We start from the raw sequence: 12,246 nt of genomic DNA, 5'->3' as shown, positions 1-12,246 counted from the left end.
CAGATGAAGAAAATGAAAGTATAGAAAAAAAATTCAAGGGCATAATGTGTTTATGTATGTCTGTAATTGGACTGGAATAAATCATTGTTTTTATTTCAAGTGTAGCTGTTTCCAAAATAATCTCTTCTTCAAATAGATGGATTTAAGAACAGTCATGATAAGCGTCCAACCCACGGGTGGATCTCTGTTGGCTTTCCTCGATCTTATGCCTCATTTCCACCTGGTCCACTTTCTTGTGTCTCACAACCTGTGGTGCGGATTCACACTGCAATCTTAAAGCTAGGATCAGACTCAATATCATCTCCCACTACTTCCACAGGCTGCAGTTAAGCCATAAGTGATCAGGCGGCTGGACCTGATAGACGGCTGCATCTTGCCCAACCTGGACAGCCTATGGGAGTCAAGTGACAGCATTGGTCCATCTCGTTATGGTTAGGTTTAGGGTTATGCTCGACATGCCGCCTGTTGACATTCACAATATTGACATTATGGCAATGTCAACATTATGCAAATGTTGACATTTTAGATGTCAGCCTCCCATCCGTGTCGACATTCTGAATGTTGATAAATTCTACTACACCCCCCCATTTTAACCATTTTAACATTCTAACTTTAAATATGCCGCTGTAGGTGCATAGTTAATTGGCTGCTTGGTTAAAATGCTGGAAACAGTCTTTTAACTATGTCGGGATATCAGTGCCGGCTTTATCGTGTCTACAGAGTCACTGTTGACATTGTGAGTGTGACTGTAGACTTTCTATACCGAACCCCATAAAAACAACTTTAATAAGAAGACTGATTACAAGTACAGGTTGAGTATCCCTTATCCAAAATGCTTGGGACCAGAAGTATTTTGAATATCGGATTTTTCCGTATTTTGGAATAATTTCATACCATAATGAGAGATCATGGCGTTGGGACATAAGTCTAAGCACAGAATGCATTTATGTTTCATATACGCCTTATACACACACAGCCTGATGGTAATTTTAGCCAATATTTTTAATAACTTTATTCACACAATTTATGTTTCATATACAGTGGGGCAAAAAAGTATTTGGGCAGCCACCGATTGTGCAAGTTGACCCACTTAAAAAAATTAGAGAGGTCTGTAATTTCCATCATAGGTACACGTCAACTGTGAGAGACAGAATCTGGGGGGAAAAAACAGGAAATCACATTGTATGATTTTTTAACAATTTATTTGTATATTCTTGCGGAAAATAAATATTTGGACAATAAAAAAAGTTTAACTCAATACTTTGTAATATAACCTCGGTTGGTAATTGCAGAGGTCAAACGTTTCCTGTAGTTCTTGACCAGGTTTGCACACACTGTAGCAGGTATTTTGGCCCACTTTTCCATGCAGATCTTCTCTAGATCTGTCATGTTTTGGGGCTGTCGCCGGGCAACACGGACTTTCAACTCCCTCCACAGATTTTCTATTTGGTTGAGGTCTGGAGACTGGCTAGGCCACTCCAGGACCTTGAAATGCTTCTTACGGAGCCAGTCCTTAGTTGCCCGGGCGGTGTGTTTTGGGTCATTGTCATGCTGGAAGACCCAGCCACGTCCCATCTTCAATGCTCATATTGAGGGAAGGAGGTTTTTGCCCAAAATCTCACGATACATGGCCCTTATACACACAGCTTGAAGGTTATTCAATACAATATTTTTAACAACTTTGTGTATTAAACAAAGTTTGTGTACATTGAGCTAACAGAAAACAAAGGTTTCACTATCCCACTCTCACACAAAGAATTCCGTATTTCGGAATATTCCGTATTTCGGAATATTTGGATATGGGATACTCAACCTGTACTTCATAAACCATAGATTTCAGCTTACTGTACCTTGGTAATCAGGAGTCTGTATACACAGCAAGTTTCCATAAGAGTATATCCAGAGGTTGTAGCTGGAAGCATTGCTCCAGATGTCCAGAGATGAATAAAGAGTGTATATATATAATATATATAGGTATAATTAAGCTCATTACAGTCCACGTTACCTGCACACAGCGAAGGCAGTCAGTTTGTGAGTGCAGCCTATCAATGTCCAGGTAATCCGTGACATCACCTAGACTCTGTGCCTCAGCATTATAGAGTATTACAGTATGTACCGCCTTGCTTCCTCAATGATGTCACCGATTCCTAGTAAATTGATAGGCTATATTCTCAGGATTAATGGCCCAGCCCCCAAACTGTCTGCTTCCACTGTGTGTAGGCTAAATTGTTCTAATGTTCCACCTGCTGCATCTTAAAGCAGGCCTATAATTTCTGACCGAAGTTATGCTGTGCGGTCAATCCATTGGGAGATGGATATTCCTATAGAGGTTATTGATATGTGCAGCATAATGGACTGAACGTGTACACAGGAGATTTAGCTATAGATGACAGAGCAGAGATGGGGAAAGTATATCATGTTCTTTCTCCTCCTTCCCTGACTATCTGTTCCAGTAAAGCTCCAGTGTACTGTTAATATTCGTCCTCCATCTTGTATCATCTGATAAAATAGTCTTACAATTCATAGGTGAGATGTTTTGTTGGTGAACATCTTACAGTAGGTGGCTGTACCACATGCTAATGTCTGGTCATTTTATGTTCTTATCTCTCCACACAGTTGCTGCCGTCCTTTGATATTTGCTCATGGACAGAAGAAGATGTGGTAAGCTTCTCTGCCCCATATTAACTAAAAGTGGTAAAACATTTAAAGACAGGCCAAATCTACCCCAGGGGTTGTAGTCAAAAGGTTGACAATCACAAAGTCAGCATTCATAATGTCAACAGGCAATGTGTTGAGATTCTCGAAATATCGACATTGTCAGAATATTGACATTACGGTTGGGCTGTCTGGGGGAAAGGTTAGGGTTAGCAAAGGGGAGGAACACTCACCGGAACACTGACGCATCGGTGGTATGACCTAGAAGTGATGGTCACATGACTGCCTGGTCCCATACACCACACTGGAGCCGCTGTAGACATCAGGAGAAAGTAAGTCACCACTGTGCAACCAACATGTCAAAATTTCATCACTGTCGACATATAATACTGCACACCTACCCCATGCCTGTTTGTGGTGTAATAGAAGAAAGACATTGACTAAAGGGAAATTCAATTAGCTGCAGGTTGACTTGCATGGTTTTGTTTCCCTAGTTAAAGCACACAGAGATATTCGATTACAGACCCGCCACCAACCGCTTGGGGGCAGGTAGCGCATATTTCTGCTTGCACTCTCCAGAAGTGACGGTGTTATGGGTTGTCTGGTCTGTAACGTTGGGCCTTGGCAGCTTGCAATTGCAACAGACCCAAGGCAGGGGGGTATGTCTGGAGCAGGTGTGTGGTCATGACTGGTCTGCCTTCATTCTTTGGGGTGTGTGGTCATGCTTGGTCTACCTTCAGTCATTAGGGTAGATTTGTAAACACTTGCCCATGCACACTATTAGATTCTAGCTATCTACATCTTTTTAGAAACTATAACTAGAATCTGATGGTTGCTATGGGCAACAACCCCACTTTATTTCTCCCCAAGGCTTAATACTGTACATCTCCCCCTCTAACAGAATATCGCAAAACAAGTCTTAAATGAACTGGGAAGAGACAACCTACCATTATGACTAGAAGAACACTTTCTTGGGCACTTCTGTGCAGTATAAATGTTGCACAAGTTATGTTACACTTATCTGGTCAGAATGACAAAACGTATTCCAGGGAGGGAGAACTGTGGCAAATCTGGGGACAAAAAATGTCATGGAGCAGTTGCCCAAAAATGGGAGAAAATCAGGGCACAGTTACGCTGTAGTGTTTAATAAATATACCGAATAATGCACACATAATGTAACTTGTTGTTATTTATTTTCAGTTTGTCTGGATGCAGCAGTTGGTTAAATCAGGTAAATGCAGTTGGTGTTCTGTGGTTCCTCACCTTCGTTGATCTTTGTCTATGGCAAAGGTTCTCAAACTTGGTTCTCAAGTCATCCCAACGGTCCAGATTTTAGGTATATCCATGGCTCAGCATATATGGGCATATGGGTAAATCAGATTGACTGAGGTGCTAATTAAGTCACCTATGGCCAAGCATGGATAAACTTAAAACCTGGACAGTTGGGGTGCCTTGAGGACCACGTTTGAGAACGTCTTAAAAGTAACACAGATTTCACAATCTCTTATTTGCAGATGACAACTCCGCCTTGCAGAGCATTTACGCTACTCTGTTCAGAGAGCACCACATTACAGGGAAGAGACTGCTTCTTCTGGAGGAAAGTGACCTCAAAGATATGGGCATAGTCTCCAAGGGGCATATAATCCATCTGAAGGTATGCACTACAGGCGTATACCGGCGTAGCTACATTTATATCATACCCATGTACTGTATGTATATAAGGCCTGGAAGGGACAATAAGTGTGAACAGGGGCAGGACTATGGGTACAACATACGGATGGTCCACCAAACCAAAGAGGGCTGACTGTTCCTCTACCAGCCATTGATCATATAGCAGAATTTTATTATGTGACGTTGGAATTCCATTGTGTTTTAAACACCAAATCAGGTCATCCTTGAAATTTGTTTAGTCTAAATCAGTCTCTCATTATTTCCATATAGGTACCAAATGTTAAAGAGTTATAAAGACTTGGGGCCTAATTCAGACCTGATCGCAAAAGCAAAATCTTTCTCTAATGGGCAAAACCATGTGCACTGCAGGTGGGGCAGATGTAACGTGCAGAGAGTTAGATTTGGGTGCGTTATATTATTTCTGTGCAGGGTAAATACTGGCTGCTTTATTTTTACACTGCAATGTAGATTTGAGTTTGAACACACAATACCCAAATGTATTATCTGTCCCACCTGCAGTGCACATGGTTTGCCCATTAGAGAAAAATGTTGCTGTTGCGATCAGGTCTGAATTAGGCCCGTAGTCCCATTAGTACTGTTAGGCCCAAGTTCCATTGTGGCAGGGTTTTTTTGCTATTCAGGGGGTCATTCCGAGTTGATCGCTCGCTAGCTGTTTTTAGCAGCCGTGCAAACGCTATGCCGCCTCCCACTGGGAGTGTATTTTAGCTTAGCAGAAGTGCGAACGAAAGGATCGCACAGCGGCTGCTAAATAATTTTGTGCAGTTTCAGAGTAGCTTCAGACCTACTCAGCGCTTGCGATCACTTCAGACTGTTCAGTTCCTGTTTTGACGTCACAAACACGCCCTGCGTTCGCCCAGCCACGCCTGCGTTTTTCCTGGCACGACTGCGTTTTTCCGAACACTCCCTGAAAATGGTCAGTTGACACCCAGAAACGCCCACTTCCTGTCAATCACTCTGCGGCCAGCAGTGCGACTGAAAAGCTTCGCTAGACCTTGTGTGAAACTACGTCGGCCTTTGTGAAAGTACGTCGCGCGATCACATTGCGCCGCATGCGCAGAAGTGCCGGTTTTTTTGCATCAATGCTGCGCAGCGAACATTTTCAGCTAGCGATCAACTCGGAATGACCCCCTCTGTTAGAAAGTGTTAACCTGGTGAGATCTAACACAGCTTTTTGTTCGCAGTCCCTGTAAAAAGCAGAATAATTGGTTAAATGAATTAGGGGCAGGTATTGTTGTATTATCGACAATGATGTTTTTAAACTTGCATAAAACAAACCTTATAGTCATTTTGTAACCCAAATTCATCTAGAGACTTTAATTTGTTACGTAAGACAAATAATAATCTTGCTTTTTCTATTATTGTTAGTATAAAATGTAATAATCAACCTTTGGCACCTTTTTAGAGCTCCGTATACTTTTCTTATAGCCACTAATATACTTCTACACTATTATCTAATGTTATTTGCCTTTTGTGGGGTGCAGGGTGATTTCCCCTCCCTTACTGCGGCTAACACCAGGCAGTGTTACTGCACGATCCGCGGGATAGGTGTCTTATTATTGAATAGAGCACAGGTTCTCAAACTCGGTCCTCAGGACCCCACACGGTCCATGTTTTGCAGGTCACCTGTAGATTTTTGAAATGTGACAGTTGGTGATACACAGTGCAGCTGCTGGGTGACCTGGAAAACGTGAACCGTGTGGGGTCCTGAGGACCGAGTTTGAGAACCACTGGAATAGAGTGGCTAGCAGCAGCGCACATGCAGAAATCACCATGCAGTAAGTGCATTAAGTTATACCTCTGTAAATTTACTGATTACCGCAGCTAATTGAAGTTGTCCCTTAATGTAGGTAAATTGCAATAAGAGTTATGAAAGATGTCCAGTGATAAAGTAAAAAATGGTCTGAAAACAGAGGCTGATGGTTACCTTAAAGTAGAGCAGTCGCCATGGGCAATTTGTTCTCATGGCTGGATTTTAGAGCTCCGTACATGATAAAGCTCCCTGTCCCTGTAATTAGTGCTCACAGGTTTTATTCCCAGATTACGTAGCATATATATCTAGAATGCTTATATAAAAGATCACAAAGTGTACATGGATTTATTGACTTTTATCATGTTAAGGACAACACACAATCATTATTTGGGATGGCAGTATGTTGTAGCCCAAAAATCATTCAATAATTCATTGTTATACAGTATGTAATAAATGTATTCTTAGTGAATGATGATGATGATGATGATTATAATTTTGTTTTGCAGACTGCAATTGAAAAATTAACACACGATTATCTGAATCTTTTCCATTTCCCTCCACTAATAAAAGTAAGTTGAATTCAGTAGCAGCATATTATTCTGCTTCATATTGTACATTGAGACCGTGATCTTAGGCTTGTATGTGCCACAAAACCATCTGCAATTAGGAAGCGTCTCCCCTCCCTCACCTTTGTAGGTCAGCCGGCTGATCTCTGGCAGTTATAAAGTAGAGAGGATATAAGTTGGGGGTGTATATGTTATTTGAGGAACCACCAGTCAAAATCTGATTATTATTATTATTATTATTATTATTATTATTATTATTAGTAGTTTTTTGTAGTGGTGCGTTTCCCAGCACAGGCTTGATAGGCGCTTCACATTGCTACTTTTCTGGGGGGGTCCTATTTAGAAAGTTTGATAGGAACCCTATTTCTTCCTTTTGTCTTCCAGCTTAGCTGCTTCCCCTCCTTATATAACATTGCACCCCCCACATGCATCCCCCTCATCACATACGCAGTCACATGATCACCACATCCATCTGCTGCTGTGTTTATTCTGATTAGCCCTCGCTAAGGGTACCTGAGAAAGATGGGCTCCTTTCACACAGAGGGTCTGATTCAGAGCTGTACACAAACGCCATCATAGCCACCATCCCGTACGCAGCGGTTGTGCAAAGATATGCAAATGTCTCAACCCCCGGGAATTTATACTGAGATGCTCACTGGGGGCATCTCAGATCCTCATTTGTGCACGAACCATCGGATGCACATTGGTTGATCATCGACCTTCTATGGTCGTGCAGTGTCCTTCTTGAGTAGCCCTTCTTGATAAACCACGTAACTGTACTGCACCATGAGCTGCACAGTACCACTCTTCTCTTCTAACGTTATATACCTACATACAGGTCCAGTCATATGGGAGAGGAGAGCAGACGTCTAATGACGCAGTGCAACACCAACATTTTATTTACATTGTTTGTACATTATTATTATTTTTATTATTTTTAAATGGTTTATTTAGAGTTTTAAGTATACAAGAGTATAAAATCAAAAGCAACCAGATGAGATTGGATATGCATTATGGGATCGAATTTACATCTGTCATATACAATATTAACACTGTCAGAAACAGTATGTATAGCAACACTAAACAGTCATAGATCAAGTGATAACACAGTATGTATAGCACATTGGAAGTAACTGTGAAGAAAGGGAGGTGGGGAGAGAGAAAGGGGAAAGAGAGAGAACAGAGAAGAGGAAGGGGGGTGGGAGGGGGTGTCCTGCTGGTATAGCGCCCTAAGGACTGTGGGACGTGGCATAGGTTCCTAACACACAGTGCTTCTGCTACAATGAAAATAACCAGAATAGGAGGGGCTAGTTATATACGGCACTGATATAGAGTTAGGGGAGGTAAACGCAAGCACAAAAAAAATAAAGAAAAAATAAATTTAAAACAGTAGGGCTGAAAGTCCACAAGGTGCGTGTTAGCCATGTGTGGGATTTTGAAAGCGATACCATGGGTCCCAAATCTGTAAGAACCTGCAGGATCTATTATTAAGATATGCAGTAATCTTTTCCATACTTGCTAGATACCAGATTTTATCAATAACTTGGCGGAGAGGGGGTGTCTCTAACCGTTTCCAGTATAGCGCAACTAGGCATCTGGCTGCATTTAGTATCTGAACGTTTGTACATTATTTTAAGCAAAATCTAAAACAAGCATAGAGAGGTAATAGAGACATACATATGTAAAACTAGATTCATGACCATCTGCTTGGCATATTTAGATTTTGAGGTTCAAAAAAGTATATTAAGTCCAGGCATTTATAACCCTGTTAAGTTATTGAACCGCTTCCTACTTAGGAAGGTGTGATATATATACTGTGTATGTATGTATGTATGTATGTATGTATATGTATATATATATATATATATATATATATATATATATATATATATATATATATATATATATATATATATATGCTAACCTAACAGCTTATTTTCTAATAACGGGAGTAATGTCTGCTCACTGAATAAACTTTGCACTGTTTAGTGATTCCAGCCATATATTATTAGAATTACTAACCATTAAGCCAGGGGTGGGGAACCTTTTTTCTACCAAGGGCCATTTGGATATTTATAAAATCCTTCAGGGGCCATACAAAAATGATCAACTTAAAAATTAGCCTGACCCCAGTAGTTATGCCCCAGTAGTGCACTGCCAGATACACATATGCCCCCAGTAGTGCACTGTCAGATACACATACAGTATGCTGCCACAGTGCCAGATATGCCCCCATAGTGCAGGGTATACACATGTCCCCACAGTGCCAGATACAGATATGTCCCCACAGTGCCAGATACAGATATATCCCACACAGTGCCAGATACAGATATGCCACCACAGTGCCAGATACAGATATGCCACCACAGTGCCAGATACAATACAGATATATCCCACACAGTGCCAGATACCGATATGTCCCCACAGTGCCAGATACAGATATATCCCACACAGTGCCAGATACAGATATGTCCCCACAGTGCCAGATACAGATATGTCCCCTCAGTGCCAGATACAGATATGCCGCCACAGTGCCAGATATGCCCCCATAGTGCAGGGTATACACATGTCACCACAGTGCCAGATACAGATATGTCCCCACAGTGCCAGATACAGATATATCCCACACAGTGTCAGATACAGTTATGTCCCCTCAGTGCCAGATACAGATATGCCGCCACAGTGCCAGATATGCCCCCATAGTGCAGGGTATACACATGTCACCACAGTGCCAGATACAGATATGTCCCCACAGTGCCAGATACAGATCTATCCCACACAGTGCCAGATACCGATATGTCCCCACAGTGCCAGATACAGATATATCCCACACAGTGCCAGATACCGATATGTCCCCACAGTGCCAGATACAGATATATCCCACACAGTGCCAGATACAGATATGTCCCCTCAGTGCCAGATACAGATATGCCTCCACAGTGCCAGATACAGATATATCCCACAGTGCCAGATACAGATATATCCCACAGTGCCAGATACAGATATGCCCCCACAGTGCCAGATACAGATATATCCCACACAGTGCCAGATACAGATATGTCCCAACAGTGCCAGATACAGATATATCCCACACAGTGCCAGATACAGATATGCCCCCACAGTGCCAGATACAGATATATCCCACACAGTGCCAGATACAGATATGTCCCCACAGTGCCAGATACAGATATGTCCCCACAGTGCCAGATACAGATATGTCCCCACAGTGCCAGATACAGATATGCCCCCACAGTGCCAGATACAGATATGCCCCCACAGTGCCAGATACAGATATGCCCCCACAGTGCCAGATACAGATATGTCCCCACAGTGCCAGATACAGATATGCCGCCACAGTGCCAGATACAGATATGCCCCCACAGTGCCAGATACAGATATGCCCCCACAGTGCCAGATACAGATATGCCCCCACAGTGCCAGATACAGATATGCCCCCACATTGCCAGATACAGATATGTCCCCACAGTGCCAGATACAGATATACCCCCACAGTGCCAGATACAGATATGCCCCCACAGTGCCAGATACAGATATGCCCACACTGTGCCAGATACAGATATGTCCCCACTGTGCCAGATACAGATATGCCCCCACTGTGCCAGATACAGATATGTCCCCACTGTGCCAGATACAGATATGTCCCCACAGTGCCAGATACAGATATGCCCCCACAGTGCCAGATACAGATATGTCCCCACTGTGCCAGATACAGATATGTCCCCACAGTGCCAGATACACACATGCCCCCACAGTGCCAGATACACACATGCCCCCACAGTGCCAGATACAGATATGCCCCCACTGTGCCAGATACAGATATATCCCACACAGTGCCAGATACAGATATGTCCCCTCAGTGCCAGATACAGATATGCCTCCACAGTGCCAGATACAGATATATCCCACAGTGCCAGATACAGATATATCCCACAGTGCCAGATACAGATATGCCCCCACAGTGCCAGATACAGATATATCCCACACAGTGCCAGATACAGATATGTCCCAACAGTGCCAGATACAGATATATCCCACACAGTGCCAGATACAGATATGCCCCCACAGTGCCAGATACAGATATATCCCACACAGTGCCAGATACAGATATGTCCCCACAGTGCCAGATACAGATATGTCCCCACAGTGCCAGATACAGATATGTCCCCACAGTGCCAGATACAGATATGCCCCCACAGTGCCAGATACAGATATGCCCCCACAGTGCCAGATACAGATATGCCCCCACAGTGCCAGATACAGATATGTCCCCACAGTGCCAGATACAGATATGCCGCCACAGTGCCAGATACAGATATGCCCCCACAGTGCCAGATACAGATATGCCCCCACAGTGCCAGATACAGATATGCCCCCACAGTGCCAGATACAGATATGCCCCCACATTGCCAGATACAGATATGTCCCCACAGTGCCAGATACAGATATACCCCCACAGTGCCAGATACAGATATGCCCCCACAGTGCCAGATACAGATATGCCCACACTGTGCCAGATACAGATATGTCCCCACTGTGCCAGATACAGATATGCCCCCACTGTGCCAGATACAGATATGTCCCCACTGTGCCAGATACAGATATGTCCCCACAGTGCCAGATACAGATATGCCCCCACAGTGCCAGATACAGATATGTCCCCACTGTGCCAGATACAGATATGTCCCCACAGTGCCAGATACACACATGCCCCCACAGTGCCAGATACACACATGCCCCCACAGTGCCAGATACAGATATGCCCCCACTGTGCCAGATACAGATATATCCCACACAGTGCCAGATACAGATATGTCCCCACAGTGCCAGATACAGATATGTCCCCACAGTGCCAGATACAGATATGTCCCCACAGTGCCAGATACAGATATGTCCCCACAGTGCCAGATACAGATATGCCCCCACAGTGCCAGATATGCCCCCACAGTACCAGATACAGATATATCCCACACAGTGCCAGATACAGATATGCCCCCACAGTGCCAGATACAGATATGTCCCCACAGTGCCAGATACAGATATGCCCCCACAGTGCCAGATACAGATATGTCCCCACAGTGCCAGATACAGATATGCCCCCACAGTGCCAGATACAGATATGTCCCCACACAGTGCCAGATACAGATATGTCCCACACAGTGCCAGATACAGATATGTCCCACACAGTGCCAGATACAGATATGTCCCCACAGTGCCAGATACAGATATGCCGCCACAGTGCCAGATACAGATATGCCGCCACAGTGCCAGATACAGATATGCCCCCACTGTGCCAGATACAGATATGCCCCCACTGTGCCAGATACAGATATGTCCCCACAGTGCCAGATACAGATATGTCCCCACAGTGCCAGATACAGATATGTCCCCACAGTGCCAGATACAGATATGTCCCCACAGTGCCAGATACAGATATGCCCCCACAGTGCCAGATACAGATATGTCCCCACTGTGCCAGATACAGATATGTCCCCACAGTGCCAGATACACACATGCCCCCACAGTGCCAGATACACACATGCCCCCACAGTGCCAGATACACAC

At 43.7% G+C, this 12,246-nt stretch overlaps 1 protein-coding gene and 1 long non-coding RNA gene across 3 annotated transcripts in view; one reads left to right on the top strand and one right to left on the bottom strand.

Annotated features, from left to right (window-relative positions):
- Positions 1-12,246, top strand: part of MAP3K20 (mitogen-activated protein kinase kinase kinase 20) — a 323,212-nt gene that overhangs the window by 259,946 nt on the left and 51,020 nt on the right. For both annotated transcript variants that reach the window (XM_063933447.1, XM_063933448.1), the window contains exons 12-15: positions 2,617-2,661; positions 3,856-3,886; positions 4,170-4,309; positions 6,604-6,666. In XM_063933447.1, coding sequence (XP_063789517.1) covers positions 2,617-2,661; positions 3,856-3,886; positions 4,170-4,309; positions 6,604-6,666 — 279 coding nt within the window. The remainder of the gene's footprint in view (positions 1-2,616; positions 2,662-3,855; positions 3,887-4,169; positions 4,310-6,603; positions 6,667-12,246) is intronic.
- The window catches only part of LOC134944677 (uncharacterized), an 84,588-nt gene continuing 73,339 nt past the window's right edge, over positions 998-12,246 (bottom strand). Inside the window, exons 2-3 of the long non-coding RNA XR_010181920.1 lie at positions 2,889-2,968; positions 998-1,154 (exon numbers count right to left, since the gene is read on the bottom strand). This is a non-coding gene — a long non-coding RNA (uncharacterized LOC134944677). The remainder of the gene's footprint in view (positions 1,155-2,888; positions 2,969-12,246) is intronic.

This window comes from Pseudophryne corroboree, chromosome 7, assembly GCF_028390025.1.
Source record: "Pseudophryne corroboree isolate aPseCor3 chromosome 7, aPseCor3.hap2, whole genome shotgun sequence".
NCBI lineage: Eukaryota > Metazoa > Chordata > Amphibia > Anura > Myobatrachidae > Pseudophryne > Pseudophryne corroboree.
Note: the sequence above shows the minus strand (reverse complement) of the source record. Positions and strands in the feature narration are given on the sequence as shown.